The following is a 22,873-nucleotide window of genomic DNA, read 5'->3' as shown; positions in this document are numbered from 1 at the left end:
GAACTGAGATCAATGTTGCTTTTTATTTGCCGAATTTTAACCTCATTTTCAAACCAAATCATTATTTGCCAAGTGGCAATGAGCTCAATAAAACAAAGCCTCTTTGGGTTCTGTGGGTTCATTAAAAGCAAACGTTTCTTCTTCCAGTGCACATCTGGGTGAGGAAAGGTTGCAAGATCCACAAGTCCTGGAATGTAGACACACTTAGGAAGGACACCTGGCCAGGATGATGTCATGTAATTTTACATGGGTACTCCAAGTTTTTTTGGCTCAACATTTAGATCTTGTAAGTGCAGTAACATAACATAAATCCAAAACATAAATAACATAAATGAAACATAAATCCTGTCAATGCATAGAACATTTTAATCTGACTGGGTGTGAAATATCTAAAATAGTGATAAGTACCAGCTGTGATTGGGCCATTCTTCGTCTTAAACAGCACTCTACTTAATTTAGCTGAAAACATGTCCAGGCAGCTTTTGGGCCTAGGAAGATGCACAACTAATCAACATTTGAAACATTTGTTTTGTATAAAAAGGAGGCACAGGGTGATGCAACACAGTCATCTTAATAAACAGGAATAGAAACAAAAGTGAGAAAACACTAATCTTTACAAGTTGGGTCAAAGCATGTAAAAGGAAAGCACTGTTCTTAAAATGTAAAATGAAAATCATATGCACAATTATATAAAATATAATAAAAATATTTAAAGAAACAAATGACAAGTCAAAAGAACTTAAGTTTATTAATCAATGCAATATACAGTCAAGCAAAAGAGTCAACTATATTAAATGATACATATTCACATTATGTTCTAGCAGGGTTTACAGCATATCGAGTTTGCAGATTAACATAAAGCAGAAATGGGTGAAAAAGAAAAAAACAAAACTCAAAGCTCACACTTTACATCGACAATTACTGTTGTTGCAGAGCTTAGCAGTGAGTCCAACTACAGGAATGAAAAATAAAGACCTCATTCACAACAGGAATGACAAATTCAATTTGGTATGTGGCTAAGGAGGAAACAGAAAAACGTCTGAAGTGATGGGGAGGTTTGAGGCTGCGAGGCAGTGCAGCAATGCCTCAAATACTTTGGTCACTTTGGTCTCCCATGGCTTCCATAGACACGGGGAAACACCTAATACAGCCTTGCCTGGAGTGTCCTGGAATGTGTGCTGTCAATCAAATTCTTGAAAGAAGGAGGGACCACAGGACAACAGCTACACTGAGTAATTTAATTTCTTTTCTTTTTTTTCCTTTTTGGTAGAACAGTGGATGTAGGTGATGATTGTCCACTTTAAAAACAGAAAAAATGTGTAATTCTTTTATAGGTCCAGGACACTCCTACATTCACAGGAGGTAGACTTATAACATGACTGGCAGTGACTTATAACAAAAGCATTGCTTGCATGTTCTGGCTAATAGTGCATATTTAAAGGCCAGAGGAACTGTATGGTGGTGTAAAACTCAGCTCCATGGGTATGTGGAGACATGGGAAAGAGGGAGCAGGTGAGTGAAGCAGTAGCAGATACAGCCCTTAAGTGGCAATACCTGAGTCAAGTCACTTCCACTATCAAGTTACTAAATACTGGGTGTCATTAGTGGCCTTTTGTGGAAACAAGAGTCCTTAATATTTGCAAATATATCAGTAAGGATGGGCAACATTCAGACAAAAGCCTTCTCAAAACTCCAGCACAAACCTTCTTCGCCCAAATAAAACAGCCAATGTACAACAGTAATCAAAACACGGCTTCAGTCAACACATTAGCGATACTGAATATTTTTTAAAGGCATATGCCCTGCCTTGCATGCATATCAAACCTCCCTGGAAAAGGAAACGCAAAAACTGTTTCGCCATGTTTGGAGGAGGAGGAGGAGGGAAAAAAAATGAGGCTCACAAAATAAAAACCAATGAAGATGGTGCAGCATATCTCAGGCGTATGAGGTACTGAATATCTATACACTTTTTTAGAAAAAATCTCCAAGTGACTTTTTTTTTCATTTTATTTTTTTTAGAATTCCTACTATAGCAGAATATACCTCGTCTCAATTTTCTTTTAGTTTGTCTGCCCAATTTAAATAGGGCAAATTTTAACTGCTCAGAAAGTGCAAAATACAAATACTGATCGTTCTATGCAGCATTTACTCAAGGTTGCATGATAATGTATAAATTCTTTGATGTGGCAATGAGTATCAAATTAAAAGGATTATCACCCTTTAAAAAAAACATAGGGGGTGAATAGGAAAAGGCACACATACAAGAAAAACAAAATACAAACTGGTTGTCCTTAGCTCAAGAAGAATACCAAGAGTATTGATTTAGCTTCTATACAACCTTTTGTACCTTTAACATCCATTATATTCTCTGAAATCAACTGAAATATGCCAGTGTATCAATATGTGTTGTAACACATTAAATTACAATTTCAGAATCAAAATGAAAAGTGAATTCCCTCTGTAAAATGTAGCAAGGAAAGATGCACCAAATGACAATGAAACCATTTTAAATAGCTTATTCCTGACCCGCTTCCCTTTGCTGTGGAGTTTTCATTAAGCAGATGTTGTAATGAGGACAGCTCCCTTGGGTCTGTTTATTGCAATACTGGATATAAGTCAAGTACAAGAATCAAGCATTTTACAGAAAGTAAAAGTGGTGATGTAACTTCTATTTGACACAGGCTGACAAGCTGGCTTCATTAATCTTAGAAATATACTGCCAAACAACCACTAATGTCCACCAACGGGCTGCAATTTTTTTAGGATGCAGCAAATTTAGCTAGTATTGCAAAACACAGCAGTGCTTATTGAGTCATTCTTCCCCAGGATATTATCCACAATATGGCACACTACTACTGATGAACATGGAGATACCAGAAATACCAACTTACAAACAATTCACAAACCAGACAAACTCCAGAAATCTCTCTCACTAACGTTTTTCAGGTGGTGCTCTACAAATACCCTCAAATGACAATGAACAAGACAACCAAGATGCACTCTGAAGATAATCTCTCATTTATTGCTCTGCTTTCACCGAAACAGGGAATGAGCAGTCAGTCCTTGCTCCAACTCGATGCAACAGACAGCAGCAATGCCCACTGATGAGAGTAACTCAAATGCAAATGAAATGATAAGTGGATTGTGACTACAGCTTTTACCATATACCAGTTTACAGACTGCTGAAAGGTGATTCTTTTTTTTTTTTAACAACTACATTTTAAAAAGGGAAACTTATGTCCACACAGTTTGGTCCCGTAATGTTTTTACACACCAAAACATTCCTCATAGTCCACAATGGAAATTTTTATTTCAAAAAAGTAGAAGAAAACTTAATACCTCTAATACACAGTATTGGTTTGTACTGTTTGGTCACTATTTGTTTTGTCAAGATCATATAAATTAGGGATAGGCAACACTAGCACCCAACACCATTCTGAGGTAGTTTTCAAAGTTGGTATAAAAAGCCAGGGCATTAAGCTAGATTTTTTCCACTCAGTCTTACACAACAGTACTCTGTGTACATTTGGGTTACTGATGCACAATTATATATGCCCCCTGTCCAAAAAACAACCCGAAAATCAAAAACACCCATAATTTCAATCTAGTTGAGTTTTTACAATATGTGCTCTTGGGACTCCAAAACTTACAACTGACTATTTCTAAAGGAAACAAAGAAGTCGTCCTGTTTGGATGGCTTCTAACCAATAGTGACATTTGCTGAAAAGTCAGAACTTGTGCGCACAGTCAATTGGAGCTCGCCAAGCACCACTTTATGGCTGACTAGCATATCACAAAACGAGCTATGTCTGAAGGGGCTTGACAAATAGTGATCTTGTGCTCAAAGGAGTGTATGGACTATAAAGCTCAATAGTGGCTGGATGAAACTGGATCTTTCTAAAATGAGGGGAAAAAAAACTCAAACGATAAATGTTTAAATGGAAAAAAACACTATAATATAATATATCTAAATGATATACAGTCGTTATAGTAAAGCACCTCAAAAACAATAGATCTGTTGTGCCAGTGTGTCCTTAATAATTGCCCAAATGCTTGAATGCCTATCAGGTAAAATGAAATTCTAAAAGTCCACACAAATATGAACTACAGTTAATATAAATGTGCATGAGAGAGATTTTACTAAGTACACAAATTCAACAAATCCTAGACATTTCAGCCACAGCTTGAAATTCCTGTCTCCAAGTATAGTTTTTAATATTAGATCCTTATCAGGGGTATTAGAAAACTATATTTGGTACTTCTTTTCTCAAAATGTGTATGCCATCATAAGATATAGGGAAAGGTAACAGGTGACAACCAAGTAATATGAAAAAACTTACAACTGTTAAATTACAGTGCAAGTTTACTTAGAGAAAAGTATTTTATGCCATAGCTGGTGTGAGAGTATTATCATTTTAAGAAATGTCAACTATGCATTTAAATTTTATTCTTGCAAAAGAGGTAGTCAATTTTAGTAATCTAATTGAAAGGGGCAACACTGAAATCTACATATTTATGTCTAATCAAAAGTTTGAGATATCTTATGAAGACATTTAAAAATACTCAAAAGATGGAAAGTTATTCAATATTAATGTGACATTTGAACAGCAGCAACATAAAATTCAGAGTTCTTAAGGGTCAGGTGCAGCATTTGTGATGTATCTGTTTTACAGGTAGTTTAATTGGCTACCAATGCATCATATTTGAGTATCTGAAATAAGCACCTCAGCTGTGCTGCATACAGGAAATGATCATTCCCACCAATACTACTTGTTTATAGCATGGCACTACAATAGCTTGATACTTCTTGCCTTCTCTATTTAACTGTTTGAATTTCATTGTTTTCTTTATCTAAAAAGTGCTAGCACCATATTGTAGGCTAAGTAAATCAGTATATCTAAAACACATAGTCTTGCCAAAATTATTCTATCCTGGCAATAACAAAATGTAATAAGAACTGGTTTTAAAAGTAGAACTATAAGCTATTTTCATGCAGTTATTTTGGTGTTCTACATTTCAAGTGACATACAGCAGTAAGGTATTATTCTGCATTCATCAACCCACACCTCTGCAGTTTGATCTAAAAACAGCACCATAATTCTCAATTCAGTCCTGCATTTTATCTTCAAAAGGCTGATATGTGTTGATTTCATACTGTGCATAGATGAAAGACGTGTTTCAATACTAGGTTTTATCATATCAAGCCATCCTAGCTTGTACAATATTGAACATCATGAAACTGCTGTTGAAAAACGGTTCCTTAAACAAAATCTAATTACTAACAGGAACCCAACTAAACTCGACCCCATTTAAAATACTTTGTTAAAAATGAGTATTAAAATTCGTCTTGCACAAATTGTTCTTAAACCTCTCAATTTTATGGAGCTCTAGAATCTGACTTTTTGAAATTCTGAAGTTAAACTTTGGCTAACAAGCTAAACCAATGAACACAAACACAAATTAATACGTGATTAATGGCTCTGAAAATATATATTTTTTGCATAGTTATCAGGACTTCACTGTCTGAATGTATCTTGCACCAACTTGCATTATATATGTGTCCACTTACATTTTGTAAGTGTACCAAAATGTAAAACAAACTTAGCTTGTATTTAATCATCAAATTTAAAAAATATTATATCTTTTAGCATTTAAGATGATCAGGACAACCAGAAATTTGCTAAGATCACAATCTTTATAACACCAACCCCACAGCTCTTGATATAGTGCAAAGAAAATCCCAACCATACATACTACATATTTTATATACATTAATATACATTAATATATATATAAATATATACGCACATATATACGCACATATATATATATACACACACACATACAAACACGCACACACTTTTGTTTGGTTTTTTGTTTGTTTTTCGTTTTTTGGAGGTGTTGCATATGCTGAAGAGTTCTGACCATCTAAGGTGCTGGCTTTAAAAGGTAAAATGCTAAAAACTCAGTAACAAATGAGAGCTCTAATAACTTAGACAATTTACAGGACAAAGTGAATTCTATTGAAAGGTGATGTTGCTTCTAAAATAGGCCTAAGAAGTAGTTCAAAATGTTATGGTTCAGTTCCTGAACTAAATGTTTAATACTAAATGTTCCATCTCTAAAGACTATTAAAATCTGAACAAAAATCTACACAGCAAGCACTTTCCAATAAGCAACCACACAAATGGGGGCATATATGTGAAACTTAAATGCACTGCAATCAAGAAGTGTTTGGCAGACCATGACAGTATCCACACTGTAGACTTTCAATCAGGATCGAGAGCAGAGAATGTTCTTTCTACTCCACACTGTAAACTGAAGGCGACTTGCAGGGACTCTTATAAACACGGAGGCTTCAACATTTCTTATTGGTAAAAAAAAAAACTATGGCAGTCAGTCTTAAAGGATTTTAATGGCACCATGCATGGCCTCCGAAAAGATACACATTTCAGTAATTTCTAGGCAAATGTCCATGAGATGTCTTAGGTAAGTACTATGATAAAGTCCAGAAATTCTGACAAAGAAACGATATTCAATAGAACTGCTTGTGCAATTATGAAGAAATCACTAATGCAGTAATGTTACCATAATATTACAAACAGGCAACAAGAGGTAGGGCATCAAGCCATTTCCACACAATCACAACCAGACAAGAACTTCATGCTTCGACTCACATGGAACCAATACGTCCACTGCCCCTTCAAAGTGCATCTACGTTCACAAGTTGAGACCAGCACCAAACAGTCCATTCAAATAGTAACTCAAGTATTTGTGATGGAGAACTAACATACCCCTGCGCACACAGTCAAATCGGAACATGATTATAACGAAAAATGTTCAAGGTTAAACAACTGAAAAAAAAAACTCAACCTCATGAACCAGGTCTATGGTTGAGGAGTTTTGGTGATTTCGTGATGTGTGTAGTGTGCTTAAAAAAGAAAAAAAAAGGATAGTTGTTTCGGGAAAAAATTATAGCACCTACAATTGCGCCTTGTGCTTCAGTTACTGTCAGAAAACAGTACACTTAATATTTGTAATCTACCTTGGCTAATAAGATTAACAAACCTTTTACAAAGTATATCCAATTGTTTGCTATAATAAAAATATAATATTCTCTAGACTAATACTGCTACAATGGGTACACAATTCTGTACTATGCACACTAATAAAGCACCAAGCTTCAAATTACTACCATACATAATGATTCAAATTCATAATTCATGTACACAAAAATATCACTAAAATCTCTGGATTATAAATGCATAGATTAGAAAAAAAGCATCAATTCTCAACTCTAAGCTACTTAAGGTTAAAATTGAAAATATGCGGGGAAATAATCTTTACAGCTAATCAACTATCATAGATTTTTACACATTATGGTAGCTTTAGAAGGCATTTAAATGTTTGCATTATAGGTCTAACAGTGTACTTAAAATATTGCAATTCAAATTTTAAATGACAAGTGGATTAATTGTCAGTATACCCTATATGACAAGTCATATAACTAAATCTAGAATCCACTTGCCTACTGGCCAAACCCTGTGGCACTACAAAGCTTCTGAAAGGGCTCCCAAATGCAACGGAGGCAAAGAGATTACTCGTTGGGCAACGGCACATTTATATTTGATATTCCCCCTCCCTCCCAAAAAAACTCCAGACAATTAAAAAATAAATTTCTACTGCAAAAGCTCTCGATTCACCACTGACATTTGGGCAAAGAATTAAGGTGCATAACACTTTGAACTAAAAATTTCACCCTACACTCTGTGACTAATATAAATATCTACAACTTTTAAAACATTTTACCATAACTCCCATGACCTCTCTACAATTAAGGCCATGGTTATGCGAACCATCAGCATGTATGAATGAGGTGTACTGAAACACGCCAGTACATAGCCCAGTGTTACTGGCATTATTAGATATTCTTCGACTGTGGTCTATCGCTGAACCACACAGCACAAGGCTTTCAGTAGCACAAAGCTCCACTTTTGATTGGAGACTGTCTACACTTCAAAGTGAAGGAATATCTCTGCTAACTAATTTCAGAGCTGAATAATCATGGATTTGTATTTTAAGGGCCAGCAAAAATCCTCTTTACAACCCAACATTTTGATTCATGCACTAACACACCTACATAGAGGGCTGATGGAATCACAGCAGACAGTTAAGAGAGCAAGGCTTTAGACTGTTTCCACGGCAGCAAAAAAACCAAATCAACAGTAAACAGAGACCAATCTCCAAAATAGAGATGCATCTCCAAAAGAGAGACTAATCTCTAAATTATCCGAGTACAATATTTTGTTAACTGCTCAGCTCTAAAATTAAAATGTTAGAAAAAAGTACACAAAGAAAGGGCACTGTTGTGTGAAGGAGGATATCAAATGGACCAGAATGTACTTGCTGACGAGCTTAGATAAAGAATATGGTTGTGACAATAACAGGCCAGTCCTGCATTTTCATACCCCTGACTCCCATAAAGCTGATTGTCAGAACACACGTCTCATGGTGAGAGATTGGCAGTGAAGATTTTCAAGCCTGTTCGATTTCTACTATCCCACCGCAACGTTCTGTGTCCTCTTCTCACACATTCGAGGAGTTTGCTTCAGGTATAAGCAAAATATTTTCCAACCCCCACTGTCAGTTAGTCACTCAAGCATAACGGTAACAAACAGTAATAGGCTAACAAATTTCAAGAGTGACACCCCCTCAAAAAAGACATTTCTGCATAAACTGAACATAAAACACAATAAGTACTTGTGTCCTGAAGTTGTGCCTCTCTATTCAGTGCACTTTTCTGCATTTTATTTCTTGCAACCTCGATGTTGTAATGAGGTCATCAAAAGTACTGTTCCAGTATCTGTACAATCAGCCTTGGACTAATAATAATAGTAATTATTATTATTACAACCCTCACAATGCAAAATCAGAACTGTCAGTGTAAAAGGTATTCTGAAACTGATTCAGCTGGTTTTATGTAAACAGGTCAACCCTAACAATATACATTTACAACACAGATTCACAATCTGCCCCCTGCTCCTAAAAAAGGCCAGACTGCTCTAATAAATACAGAAATGAAGGGAAAAAAACATTGAAGTTATGTAATGTTTGAAATTAACATTTTTCCATCTAAAAGAGACCCATTAAACAAAAAGGGTCCAACAGGGTGTTTGAGGGTGCGAGACTCAGCTGGGTTCAGGCGAAGTACATTGTGCGCAGTGTGTCCTGGTGAATCTGCACGGCTTTGGCCAAGGCCTGCTGGTCCCGACCATTGCTTTGGCCTGATGTATGGCTTCCTTCAGCACTGCCAACACAGAAACACACACACTCAATATCTTAACATAGTGGTTTTCAATTGGTAGGCATCAGCCCCCTAGTGGACGGCATTGGTACTGCTAGGGAGCCACTGGCCAAGTTTTTTTCCTGCAAAGTAAAAATCCATTCAATATACATAGATAGATTCAGCAAACATAATTTCAGATTTGACAGATGTTATGCCAGCTTGCAAAAATAAAACATTTAGGTTGACCTCATTCATTGGTCTGACAAGGCTAGCTGGTGATTGTTATATAGTACAAGTTTAAGTGAAATGATTCCATCATGATGTATGACTTTTAGCCATCAAAGGTAAAAGGTTTAAAACAACAAAAGACCCTGAAGCTAGACCATCTACAAGTGAAACACCCATCATACCTCTGACCAAGAAAGCCAAGCATAAACCAAAACTAAGGAAATTCAGCATTAAACACCTAGCACTAGCATTTGTTTAGATTTTAAGCGGTTGATTCAGTGTTCATGGGAGCCACAGAACACTCTCTGGTGAGCTGTTATTTGGCCGTTAGCTGTAAAAGGCTGGGAACCCCTGTCCTAACACATCTGGTCCCTGTGTTACACTTTCAAGGACGTGTGAAAAATACATTGGAAAAACGCAAACCTCACTCAGTGTAATATCACAAATTGCCTGTACAGACAAGTGAACAATACAAGCTAGATCCCTAGACCCACAAGCCTAAACGTACACTATAAAGAATTTCCAATGGTGATTTACCACTGACGCCGCAATTTACAAGGTTTCATCTAAGTCTAGGAAATCGGCCCTACATCAAAAAGAGCAGTGTTACTTAGAATCCAGTTCAAAAGAAAGATCAAGACAATGGGCTTTCGGGCTAATTTAACCTCCATACAAATCATTCCTTCTTAGGTAATTAGACCTTTGGCACGGTACCTGTCATGTTCCTTGTCTACAAGATGGTAGCGGGCACGGAAAGCCACAAGGTGTGCGTAGTAGGCCGGTGCAGGGATGGACACGGAGCGGGTGCAGCGAACGTAGGTGTGGCACAGCTGGTAAGTGAGTACCTGCAGCTCATCGGAGGAGAAGTGGTTATCGTCCCACAACACATGATAGTGAGACGGCCTGCTAGTCCCCTGTGAAAAGAAACAGTCATGGGTTGAATAAAAAGTGACCAAATGACTGCCTTTCTTAATCTAATCTCAAGTTGGCTCTGACCAAGCAGAGCAGTGCTTTACACACACACACACACGCGACATATTAACTTAGTACCTGGATACCAGCATGGCTACAAAGGTAAAAGTCAAATTCTGAAGGATGAGTGATTTTTGTGTCAACAGTGGTGCCAGCAGGGATGTTCCCACTCTTTCCAACCTACAACAGAGAAAGAGAGTTAGTTAGCCATCCAAATGCATCTCGAAAGAAACATGTAATTACATTTAAATTCTATTAAAATAACATAACCAACCCTCTCATTCCTGTCCATACAGAAAAGTCTGGTGTGGTGTCTCTTCTGGACTACTACAAACGTGATGCCTGGCTGGTAGTCCTTCTCCAGTTTGATACAGGCCTCACGTATTGCGAGTAACTCATGTTGCAGAACCTACAGAAAACCAAATATCATTCAATGGCTCATGACTGGAAACTGAACATAAATGTGGTTGTTTCAAAGTAAATGACAGGACAGCATAACAATTTACCTGATTGAATTGACCTTCTGAAATGCCATCTCTGTAGTAGATGATGCGGGTGGGTTTGAAGCGCGTGGATTTGTAGAACTGGATCAACAGCTCTCTCACCATCGCTGCCAAGTCCTGTATGAGATCCTGGCGGTGTTGCTGAACCCGCACCGTGGCACAGTATCGGCTGGGATGGGCATCCATGCTGCCAACCACCTGAATCAAATAGGCCGAAATTTAGTATTGGGTCAATGATCCACGTCAAAGTCATACTATGAAGTATGAAGCATACTATGGCCAATCAAGAGTCACCATGAACATTTAACAAAAGACATACATGTAGTTTAATTTCAACCTCCAACTACAGAACAATGAAAAACAGCACTGTTGTCACACTGTACTGTAACCTTTGCTTTTTTCTAGATCTGCGCAGATTCACGAATCTTGATCTTAATTGTAGCATTATGTGCAGAACTGGATTATGTGCAAGGTGTGATGGTGGAAGGTGAGCAGACTCAAGGTCTCTGAATGCACCGCAGCAATGGAGGGTTTCTTTCCATCGCCGGCTGGAGGATGAGTGACATCTGCACCCAGGAAAATGACGGGCTGCTGGAACACCAAGGGTCTGCAAAGAAAACAAACAGATCAGCGCAAGAACTTGAACCTTCAGCACACTGAACAAAACTTCTACAGTCTTCATTCCTTTTCAAAGGTTCCTATTCCATAATCTTTCAAAACTGTTCCCACCTGCCCTGTGGAAGCAGGATGTTGTTGACTCCGCCCAGTTTGACATTGATCTTCAGACAGAGGTTGGAGAGTGTCTGAGGAGTGGTTTTCTGGACATTCTTCACTTGGACACATTGTGTGGCCATGCCCAACACCGTGTCCCCAACACGCTTCACCTCCGCTATAACATAACAGGATTGAAAAGATTAGGACAGAGAAGCGAGAGTGACCAAAAGCACGAAGACGACACGGGTACATATCAGATAATTTCACCTGTATGGTCCATCACATGTAGAAATCGAGTGTAGAGAGTAACCCACCATAGACAGGAGTCTTCCCTGGCAGGATGACCACCACCAGCTGCAGACCTTGGTAGGTGTACTTCAGGTGCTTGAACATGGGCTCCACGCTGTCGGCTCCCTGGGCGTACTTACAGAAGCAGGGCTGTCCTTGGATGGGCATGCCTGCATCACGGGAGATCTTGCGTAGCTGGTCCGTGAATGCTCTACATGGGAACACCAGCCAGGAGACATAAGTCACAGACAAATGCAGTAGAAACAGAAGTCGCGTGAGCCTTCTGGCGTTTCCTCATAAAAAAGTATGGCTATTAACTGTTCCACAATGTTAAAAAGCTCAGCACAAAAGTGGCTATTGTCACACAAGCGGAGTGACTTACTTCAGCAGGAGTTCTGTGCACTGCCTCTGTGGTGCAAAGCAGGCGATGGCCCACACTTTGATCTCTATTCCAGTATGAAACTGCTTGTTTCTCATGTCCCACACACCCTGGATTGGGGTAGCTATCGCTTTGCTCTATTAATAATAATAAAAAGTAGACACAGTCAGTAAGCTTCACATTTGCGCACGCACACACACACTCATTTACACAGACCTCTGGGAACCATCTAATAAAGATACATTCAGAGAGAAGATTCTTAAAACTGGTGCATACCCTTCCTCCGTAGAGGATTGATGGTGCTTGGAGGACCCGCCCATTCACTTCAGTCATTTCATCCCTCACCATGACCCCAAACTCACGCACATAAGGGTCACTATTAAAGTTGGCACTTCGCATCTGAAAAGGAAACGGAAAAGTTTAAACGACGCAACAAGCCATCCTCAAGAAGCCAGGCGCGTTGAGCGGTCCACTGGGCCGGGCCCCCCTGTAGAACACTGACCAGTTTGCTGATTTCGTCCTGACGGTCCGGTGCTGACCGCGCAGTGGCACGGATCATGGTGGATGTCTGATTGTCTGTCAGTTTCTTGATGCACCGTTGTCCAGCCACTATGTTACAAACCTGGGACAAAACAGAGATCATGATGAGCAGTCCCATAACTAACGAGTGTAACACTTTTCCTAAAAGGTTTTTTAAGGTGAAATGTGCCTTTCACTAACCTCAAGAGGAAGGTAGGTATGTTTCTGTTCCTGGCCAACCTGTAAACATGGGAGATGAGGATACCGAAGCACCAATTTGTATTTGTCTTTGAAGTATTGTGCCACAGTGCATTCAATGGTTTGTCCGTTCTCCTGCTGCAAAGGAAACCTATGAGCCAAAGATGTGGTGGGGTGTTCAAAAAGAAAAGAAAAAGGATTTAGCTCAATCTCCAAGAAATCCAGCACTTTCAACAACTACCATTACAACAACTCAATAACAACTATTTTCAAATCGTTTGAGCAGTCTGACGCTGTGGCATAACAGCTAAATATGTTTATTTCTATACTTTACTATACTTGCTGCCACTGTCAAACACAATATTATAAAGACTAGAAATTATGACAACTACAATGAGGTGGTTCTGGATTTAACTTTCCCCATGTAAGCAATCAATACCAGCAAACCACTCGTATGAACATGAACAAGCCAACAGTGAAGAAGAGCTCTTACGTCTGGTGGCTGGCTGGTCTCCTGGTTACATTACAGACTCTGTACTTTCTTTTCATTTGCCCACAATGTGTGATTTCCACCTTCAGACCTGCGGAAGGGTACAGACCTGGGGTCAGAAAGTGAGAGCAGGAATGTAAACTACAATGGACTTTTAAATGAGGATACTGTAAAAATCACTGAAGGTATAATCACCCTTTATCTCCTTGGTAAACTTCACTCTCTGGGAATCTGTTAAAGGCTTCTGTTGTTCTTCGATGCTTTTGAAATCCAAAACCTCACACATGAACTCAATCACCGGTTGGGCTTTGTAGAACGCAGTGGCCGACACTAACAAGAACAATATTTGGAGAAATTTAGAAATTCCCACTGAACGGACACCCAAAACCCATAAGAAAATCAGAACACAGACTAATTCCCACCATCTATGTTGAGCATCATTTTCCAAAGGGATGGTCGAACAGACTGGTGGAAGCCAAACCAGACTTCTCTCCCACCACCAAGGGGATTGGAACAGCCTTCTGAAGGTGTGAAGAATGACCTGCCAACAGGTGTGTACCTGCACAGGAGACAAAGAAATAATCATCTTCAATTCAGAATCAAAGAAATGTTTGCACAGTGGAAATAAATTATTTGTGGATCATCGAATCATTTATTCAGCTCAGCTCATGAACAAGCAGTGCCCTCTTATGGTCATATGTTGTAACAAAAAATAAATGCATTTCTTAAAATGTATTTAGTACGTTACACAATATTAAACAAAAATTATATAGCATCTGGTACAATAACATATATACTTATTTAGAAAGAAAGCCGTCAATGTGAATGAAACAAAAACTTAATCCTAATTTAAAACTTAATAACATATGAGAAATAAAACTGAACTGAAACGGTGAAAGTAAAGCTGGGTGACTGACCGCATGGAAGGCAAGTGTCTCATGACCACATCTAGAGCCTGGATGGTCTCAAAGGGGATACACGGCAGCCGTCCAGACAGGGCTTCATGAAGAGCTTGCAAGCTAACGCAAGACACCCACTTTATAGCCACTTTAAAACTCCTGTCTTTCCCTTCTCCAGGGATGGTGACCTCCAACTCCACCTAGAACAACAGGACATGGGCCGAGGACCGTCAGCATCACCACAGGCTCGTTCCTTGTCTAGCTCGGTATCTGTAATGCTTCGTGTTTATGTGGTTTTCTAACAGAGTACACTGGTTCATATGGAGTTTAGATACACAAGTACAGTTTAGAAGATATTATCTATCAGCACCCATAACAAAATCATTGTGCTCACATGTTCATGTATTAATTTATGCTGTGGAAGAGATCAGTGATATTTTATAGAACTTTTTACAACAAAAGCATGTAAAACGTGATTATGTCAGGTAAAGTCAGTTGCAGTCCCTACCACTCAGTGTACTTACTTTGTCTCTTCCTATAGGTAACGGCATTGCTGTGTACAAATTCTTCCTCCCATCATACACAGGTTTCCGATCACCAAAGATCTGTGTTTTAAAGTGCTGGACCATGTGCTCAACAATTTCACTGAAAAACAAGAGTATGTTGGTGTGAATTCCATTGCCTATTTTGAAATCTTGTGGCTAGGTTGAGATGGGGAGAGTTTTACCGGTTGACCCTGCGTGGACACTTCTCTGGTTTGATGTCAATATCATAATGGTACACTTCCAGCTTGGGAATCTCCATCTCAAAGAAGTTGGCCTGCAGTTTGATTGTCCTGCCCATGGTGCCAAAGTCTGGCCGCTGGGGCGGTTTGAAGACATACTCCTGTGGTGGAGGTGAAGGCGGAGCCGCTGGGGACAAACATGCAAACCATATTCAAGAACTGCACCACCCTAAAAGTCTCTTTGTTGAGACTCTAAGAACCAGCTGAGACTGGATGTTCTCAGTTTCTACTGAATTAGACTTTTCTTTAAGACTAGGAAACGTTGATATTTGGATTTAAGAGAAGCAAGCATCTATAAAAAAATAAAAATAAAAAAAATAATAAAAAAAACAAAAAAAACAGGAACATTGGAATTTAGAACGCTAATGGGTTCTACTGCTTCTTAATCTTAAATCTCCAAAGTGTGGCAAACACTACAGCAGCATATGTACAGAAACATCAAAATTCCTTCAAGATCTTACTAAACCCTGTACTGGTCAGAATATAGTGTGGTCATCTGAAAATAAGTGTAACCGTGCAGTTTTCAATCAGTAAATATTCTGAACTTAATACTGATCTATTTGGGGAAAACCATGGAATTTAGTCCATGTTTTAATTTCACCCATACACACCTACTCATTTTAACCTCTTGCTTTCACACATACACACACACAATATCTGTTGTCAGCAAAAACAGTATGCCAATTAAATATCGTGCCTTATTCAAATAATAGATACAAAGATTTGGAAGATTGTATTTTTTTCCATCCCATAATGCTCATAAGCCTGAACAGACAAGTTGTTTACAAATGACTGAACAATACACATGAACAATACAGATAAACAGGTTAATTAGAATTTTAATTTGAAGTTTAGAATACAATTACAGCAATTACTAAGATCAGCCTATCATGACTGAAATAAAGCAGTGAAGTTATGCCTAGAAAACTGTTGACTAATTGGAAGCTAGTGAACTATCATCACCCAAATTAATATACAATATATATCGCAGCCAAACAGGAAGAAAAAACAAGTGGTCAGACAGACATGTAGCACAAAATGCTGTCGACACTACAGGCCCACAAAAGGATAAAAGAGAAACTTCACCCCAGCTTTTACGTCAGAGTAACTTGTCAAAACCTTCTGACACTTAAAGATAGTCCTCATACATCCCCGCAGATAACAAAACAAACTTAACAAAAAAAAAAAACGCACATATCAAATAGACCACCAACCAACATGGTGATGCTGCTTCACAACAGCAGGCATATGAAACAATCAGCGTAAGCACTTTTTAAGTTGCTCTGAATAAGAGTTCGTTTAAATGCCCCAAATATGAATGTCAATATGTTATAGATGCCATTGTCACAACACCTTGTTCACTGATTTAATACATGTACTGCAAGCTGTGATGTTTAAACAAAGCATATATAAACTAACCATCTAACAAATCCTGGTATGTTGCACAGAAAGCACAAGAAGATCAAAAATGTTGGGTTGTTAAAAGGAAAGCCTTAATCTCATAAAGGTTTTGAAGTTGTGGAGTCCTAAGAGTCTCAACCCATCTTATCGAGGCTAAAAACACACTTTATCATTAAGACCACACCAGCAACTCAACAGCCTCACAATCTACCCCACCTAGACTGCAGCATGCCACTGTCCCCAAGTTTCCTACCCCCGTCATACCACTGTCCCCAAGTTTCCTACCACCGTCACACCACTGTCCCCAAGTTTCCTACCCCCGTCATACCACTGTCCCCAAGTTTCCTACCCCCGTCATACCACTGTCCCCAAGTTTCCTACCCCCGTCATACCACTGTCCCCAAGTTTCCTACCCCCGTCATACCACTGTCCCCAAGTTTCCTACCCCCGTCATACCACTGTCCCCAAGTTTCCTACCCCCGTCATACCACTGTCCCCAAGTTTCCTACCACCGTCATACCACTGTCCCCAAGTTTCCTACCACCGTCATACCACTGTCCCCAAGTTTCCTACCATCGTCACACCACTGTCCCCAAGTTTCCTACCACCGTCACACCACTGTCCCCAAGTTTCCTACCACCGTCACACCACTGTCCCCAAGTTTCCTACCATCGTCACACCACTGTCCCCAAGTTTCCTACCACCGTCACACCACTGTCCCCAAGTTTCCTACCCCCGTCACACCACTGTCCCCAAGTTTCCTACCCCCGTCATGCCACTGTCCCCAAGTTTCCTACCCCCGTCATACCACTGTCCCCAAGTTTCCTACTCCCGTCATACCACTGTCCCCAAGTTTCCTACCATCGTCACACCACTGTCCCCAAGTTTCCTACCACCGTCACACCACTGTCCCCAAGTTTCCTACCCCCGTCACACCACTGTCCCCAAGTTTCCTACCCCCGTCATGCCACTGTCCCCAAGTTTCCTACCCCCGTCATGCCACTGTCCCCAAGTTTCCTACTCCCGTCATGCCACTGTCCCCAAGTTTCCTACTCCCGTCATGCCACTGTCCCCAAGTTTCCTACTCCCGTCATGCCACTGTCCCCAAGTTTCCTAGCCCTGTCCCCAGGTTTGTTCCCTGTCATACCCGTCCCCATGTTTCAAGGGGCAAGTGTTTTGTAGAGATCTCAATCCTCCACATAACCTTGACTTAAATACACTTAACTTAAATATATGAATATTAAACGTTTGTGCAGTTCTGTGCAGGATAATTTACATTAAAAGTTTCACATCAAACCCAAGTCTAAAGAATTTCCCCTGGTGATTCATCCTTGACACTGCAACCCCATGTCCAGGAAACTTGCCCTTAAGATTGCAATGATCAGTTTGTAGTTTGGCCCTATGAAACTAAGAAAATAAGAATTTGTTAGGCACTCCAATCAATTGTTAATTGCACATTAAATTACAGCAATTTCGTTTACTGGTAAGCTTAGTTAAACAGCATGATATCCTTTCTGCACTTACAGCCTCTTATTTTGCAGTGTCTCTCCTGCCACTAAAGGGAGCTGGGGGAGGGTGGCGACTGCGAATAACCGTACCGACCAACGTTTATGATCATTACAGGAGGAAGCAGTGTCCATCTGAACGTGTAACAAAATCAACTGAGCTCGTTAGCTCAAAACCAAATATCTAACATTTGTCTGCTAATATTAACAGCTACACAGGAGCCGTTAGCTAGCAAGTGAAAAGTTTCGTGCAACAAGCACACAACTGGCTAGCTGGGCTTGCCTCAAAAAAGAGATAATATATTCTAGCTAGTAATTTACTAATGTATACCAGCAGGATACATGTAGCTAGCGAACCAAAATCTACATTATTACTCGCAACTAAAGTTAACTTGCTGTATGACTGAAAATAATCATGAAAGAAAATGTGAAAAAGAAATCTAGCAAGGATTAGTCACTTAGCTAGTCAACTAGCTAGCTAGCAAGTCACATACACAATCTAACTGGTTAACTAATTTATCTAACTGGCTAATATAGCAAGTTCTATGAATCGCGTTTCTGTAATATCACAGTATTAACTACTTGTTCCTCACATTCAGTCTAATGCCAGGACGAGAAGCGCAGGCAGCGAGCTAATTAGCTAGCTGGCTAACAAAAACACAGCAGGGCCTACTAAGCTGGCAGATTTAACAGGTATAAATATCGCGTACAAGATTAAGAAAACACTTATATCAAGTTATTTATCATGTCTGTTTAACAAGTATATCAATTAAACGTTATCTTCTTCATACATTTGTATAGGTAAGAGCCATTTACTGACAACAAATACGGCCACTTCAGATAAGTTAGGCTAGCTAGCTAGGTTAACAAAGTTAGCGGTTATTCACTGGGCTAGCTAGCCATTACTTACCAACAGCTGCTCCGCTGGGATACATTTTAGTAGTTTTGGGCAGAAACTTCCAATTACACAGTGGTTACTTCTGCTCCTGGCACGTCGCGACGCGCATACGCGCACAGTAAAGTTTGTTTATCCGAAACAAAATCACAACTTTTGAGGGAAATCAACGGTTGTGCGCGAGCGGTAAATTACGAGACCACGAGCGCTATCCCTGGTCCCATCCCATCCCCCATCACAACAGGACTAGCCGCGCGCTCGCGGAACCTGCCTCCGTGACGTCGCCGCACGCTCGCGCTCGCCCAGCGCGCTGCACCGCTTATTGGAATTTTTACTATATATTTTTTTCACTATATGGGGGAGACAGAAAACTTTGCTTTTTTAACAGTCATGATCCGAAATATGCTGCTGAAACACAAAAAAACGAATATAAGAAATTTTAAACAACAAGTAAACAATGGCCGATTACGCTGCGTCATTTCCGGGGTGGTTTAGCGTGCCCTAAAGTCACTCGTGGACTTTCAAAAGAATTTTTAACGAATCTGTTGAAAGTGAAGAAAAATACTTGACCTTCGGATGCCGGCAAGTTAATACATATTCTTTTTAATCTTTATAAACACTTCAGATTTAATGTTCAGTTTCGGTACAACGTTTTAATCCACCACATGGTGGCACCATTTTACCATTAGTAAATGTCTCGTCTTCAGTATCTCTTGCACCTTAGACCTAATGATCATTCAAGTGTTCACTGTCGCACTATCAGCCATCGAACATGATAAAGTGATGATTTATTGTCAAATTTTCGACTAGGACCAATAAAACATATCCGTCTTTACGTGAGATTAATTAAATACAAAATGTAAGTATAGAGTGCATTAGTCCGTTAGACTGTGTTCGACGTAAATAAAATATTAGCCTACTGCGTTTTTTGTCCTTTTTTGTTGATATTTTTTTAAAGAACGGATTACATCATAAATTGCAAATAGTGGGTTTCTAGAAATATATATCATTATTGTGTTTCTTTAGCCTGTTGTACGAATTGGTCCAAGTTTATTGATTATTTACTTATTTATAGGTTATAATTGACATCTCTTAATTTCTCGAATTCATTATCTGTTTGTAAACACAATAAAATGTTTTTGTATACATTTAATACCTCTTAAATTGATTCAGCGAGTTAGGGAGTAACTGTTGTCTGTTCTCTTTGGCCAATTGAACTAGATCCTCCCTGCAGTGCGTAACAGCGCAATTTAGGATTTAACCAAGTCTTTCCTTCGGGGCTTACAGCAGTCTTCAAGAGAGAGCGCCGACGCCTGTACACACAATGGTAGTGTAAACTTGAGATCCTTATAGTGTCAGACACGTCTCCTCGGCTCCTCACAAACTATGACCGGAGTATTTGACAGAAGGATTCCTAGTATCAAACCTGCAGATTTTCAGAACGCTTTTCATCTTTCCAACATGCATCATCCGTCTCAGGAATCTCCAACTCTGCCCGAGTCAACAGCCACGGATTCTGGCTACTATAGCCCTGCCGGAGGTGTTCATCATGGTTATTGTTCTCCGAACTCGAGTTCATACGGGAAACCTCTTAATACTTATCCGTACCAATACCACGGAGTCAACGGAACGGCTGGAAATTACTCTACAAAATCTTACCCTGACTACAGTTCGTATACCAGCTCTGCGTACCATCAGTATGCCGGAACATACAGCAGAGTCCAATCGCAACCGAGCCCGCAAGGTGAGATTATTATTATTATTATTATTATTATTATTATTATTATTATTATTATTATTATTACTTTTAGTACTAGTATTAGTTTTCGCATTAGTATTAATGGTAGTAACATTCGTGGTAGTAGTAGTAACAACCTAGTAGTACTGGGTATTTTCAGTTTAACTAATAAAGAAGATCTTTCTGAGCTATCGGTCTTTAAGTCTTGATACATGGATACATGGATACATCATAAGCCTTATATATATACACTATATACATGCAGAGATTGGAATTTAAAAACCTATATATTTTATATTTTTATCAAGTTCTTCAGAGCGTAGTTTTCGTGCTACGGACAAGAGTGATTGTCTAGAACCCAAGTGTGTCTAGTGTGTGTCTCTTCTGTCTTTTACCTTAGACGAATATATTTGAAACATTTTTATAACTGACCAGTCAGATCGGTGTAAAAATATTTTTCGGAAGTGTATTAACTTCTTTCTTTCTTTTTTCTTTCTTTCTTTCTTTATTTATTTATTTCTTCCCTTCTTCCCTTCTTTCTTTCTTTCTTTCTTTCTTTCTTTCTTGTTTATAGCAGAAAAAGAGACAGTCGAGCCCGAAGTAAGAATGGTAAATGGAAAACCCAAGAAAGTCCGGAAGCCTCGCACAATTTATTCCAGTTTTCAGCTTGCTGCCCTGCAGAGACGGTTTCAGAACACACAGTACCTCGCCCTTCCAGAGAGAGCGGAACTGGCGGCGTCTTTAGGACTCACACAGACACAAGTATGAGAACCTTTAATGGGCTATATTCACGCAATTATTTTAGTTGCAAAATAGAAATAAGCATCGTGTACTTTATACTGTAAAAATAGTAAAGAATTTATTTGCCATTTCATATTTAATATTAAGTATTTTTGCACTTCTTGTGCATTTGCCCTCCACAGGTGAAAATATGGTTTCAAAACAAACGGTCGAAACTGAAGAAGATAATGAAGAACGGAGAGTTACCTCCAGAGCACAGCCCTAGCTCCAGCGACCCAATGGCGTGTAACTCGCCTCAGTCTCCAGCAGTGTGGGACTCGCAAGGTCCTTCAAGACCGCATCACCAGCCCCAAAATATCAACACAGCGACCTCCACATTTTTGGAAAACCCCAATTCTTGGTATTCCTCTTCCGCTTCTAATTCTCATCTTCAAGCTCCCAACTCGCTACAGCATTCATTGGCTCTCGGATCAGGAACGTTGTACTGAAACGTGTCTAATACTTTGTTGTATTGGACTGTTGTTAAATTCTGAAGAATATGCAATGTATTGATTTGACAGTCATAGAAAATGTGTATAATGTGTAAATGTGTGCATGTAATTTATTGCATTTGGAAGACTTATTAAATGTTTTACATGGACGATGGACCCCCAACATTCTCAATGGTGCCTTGAATTTAAAATGAAACGCCTGAACATCTCTGGATGTGCTATATTATTAAGGGCAACGTACAATAAATGTAGGCATTGTGTGTTTTTCTTTAAATTTATCCTTTGCGTCTGTCATATTTTTACAGTATCACATAAAAAGTTAGGTTATCATTTATGTATTTAATTCAACACTCGACTACTGTTAATCAGTCTCGTGAATATCAATTCTTTGACGATAATACTCCTGACATAGCGTGGATAAAAGACGAAGAAGAAACGTAGTGAGGACACGAATAAATTGTCGTTTTAGGTCGGACTATATGGGTTCCGGACATTGAAATAGTCTAAAACAAAATTGTACGGAAAAGGACAGTATTAGGCAAAAATTCATTTGATTGATGAATTACGTATTTTGGAGTATGCCAGATATATGTCTATAAATGTCGACACAGGATATTATTATATTTAGGGTATATGTCTTATTAATAATTATTTTATATGTCTGTCTATTGTAGCAGTTATTTTTATTGTATTGATTGTGGTGGTAGTAGTGTCACATTTAGTTTTTATTTTTTCATACAGAAAGAACTTCAAAAATGATAATTTAGCTAAAATTTTATTCTTTATAATTATTATACACTTTGGATTAATTATAATATTTTGGGCGTATAGGATAGGCTACG

At 39.0% G+C, this 22,873-nt stretch overlaps 2 protein-coding genes and 1 long non-coding RNA gene across 5 annotated transcripts; 1 reads left to right on the top strand and 2 right to left on the bottom strand.

The window, feature by feature from the left end:
* Window positions 1-722: 722 nt before the first annotated feature.
* ago2 (argonaute RISC catalytic component 2) lies at window positions 723-19,322 on the bottom strand. Of its 2 annotated transcripts, none has more exons than XM_077008819.1 (19): window positions 19,077-19,322; window positions 15,204-15,387; window positions 15,001-15,121; window positions 14,495-14,676; window positions 14,000-14,136; window positions 13,773-13,907; window positions 13,581-13,686; window positions 13,091-13,238; window positions 12,873-12,992; window positions 12,647-12,769; window positions 12,374-12,507; window positions 12,018-12,202; window positions 11,719-11,878; window positions 11,506-11,596; window positions 10,993-11,187; window positions 10,761-10,895; window positions 10,565-10,666; window positions 10,229-10,428; window positions 723-9,307 (listed from the first exon to the last, which is right to left on the bottom strand). In XM_077008819.1, exons 1-19 carry the CDS (start codon window positions 19,099-19,101, stop codon window positions 9,199-9,201), a joined length of 2,592 nt encoding a protein of 863 aa, XP_076864934.1. In that variant the 5' UTR covers window positions 19,102-19,322; the 3' UTR covers window positions 723-9,198. The 2 variants fall into 2 exon arrangements, with proteins under 2 accessions (XP_076864934.1, XP_076864935.1); XM_077008820.1 differs by having other exon boundaries at window positions 13,581-13,668.
* On the bottom strand, window positions 16,082-18,369 carry LOC143516913 (uncharacterized). The gene is made up of 2 exons (XR_013131820.1): window positions 18,186-18,369; window positions 16,082-18,068 (listed from the first exon to the last, which is right to left on the bottom strand). It is a non-coding gene; the product is annotated as an uncharacterized LOC143516913 (long non-coding RNA).
* A 992-nt stretch (window positions 19,323-20,314) lies between the features above and the next one.
* On the top strand, window positions 20,315-22,194 carry dlx5a (distal-less homeobox 5a). 2 transcript variants are annotated; one of them, XM_077007791.1, is made up of 3 exons: window positions 20,315-20,805; window positions 21,377-21,561; window positions 21,723-22,194. In XM_077007791.1, the coding sequence occupies exons 1-3, from the start codon at window positions 20,448-20,450 to the stop codon at window positions 22,026-22,028; spliced, it is 849 nt and encodes a 282-aa protein (XP_076863906.1). In that variant the 5' UTR covers window positions 20,315-20,447; the 3' UTR covers window positions 22,029-22,194. The 2 variants fall into 2 exon arrangements, with proteins under 2 accessions (XP_076863906.1, XP_076863905.1); XM_077007790.1 differs by having other exon boundaries at window positions 20,328-20,805; window positions 21,374-21,561.
* Window positions 22,195-22,873: the final 679 nt, after the last annotated feature.

Source organism: Brachyhypopomus gauderio, chromosome 6, assembly GCF_052324685.1.
Source record: "Brachyhypopomus gauderio isolate BG-103 chromosome 6, BGAUD_0.2, whole genome shotgun sequence".
NCBI lineage: Eukaryota > Metazoa > Chordata > Actinopteri > Gymnotiformes > Hypopomidae > Brachyhypopomus > Brachyhypopomus gauderio.
Note: the sequence above shows the minus strand (reverse complement) of the source record. Positions and strands in the feature narration are given on the sequence as shown.

Excerpts from the sequence above, each read along its gene's own strand:
- ago2 (XM_077008819.1), bottom strand. The coding sequence starts at position 19,101 with ATGTATCCCAGCGGAGCAGCTGTTG. Across the intron at positions 13,239-13,580 it reads AGACCAGCCAGCCACCAGAC|GTTTCCTTTGCAGCAGGAGA; the intron begins GTAAGAGCTCTT and ends TTTGGCTCATAG. Across the intron at positions 12,993-13,090 it reads ATACCTACCTTCCTCTTGAG|GTTTGTAACATAGTGGCTGG; the intron begins GTTAGTGAAAGG and ends GTTTTGTCCCAG.
- dlx5a (XM_077007790.1), top strand. The coding sequence starts at position 20,448 with ATGACCGGAGTATTTGACAGAAGGATTCCTAGTATCAAACCTGCAGAT. Across the intron at positions 20,806-21,373 it reads ATCGCAACCGAGCCCGCAAG|CAGAAAAAGAGACAGTCGAG; the intron begins GTGAGATTATTA and ends TCTTGTTTATAG. Across the intron at positions 21,562-21,722 it reads TAGGACTCACACAGACACAA|GTGAAAATATGGTTTCAAAA; the intron begins GTATGAGAACCT and ends TGCCCTCCACAG.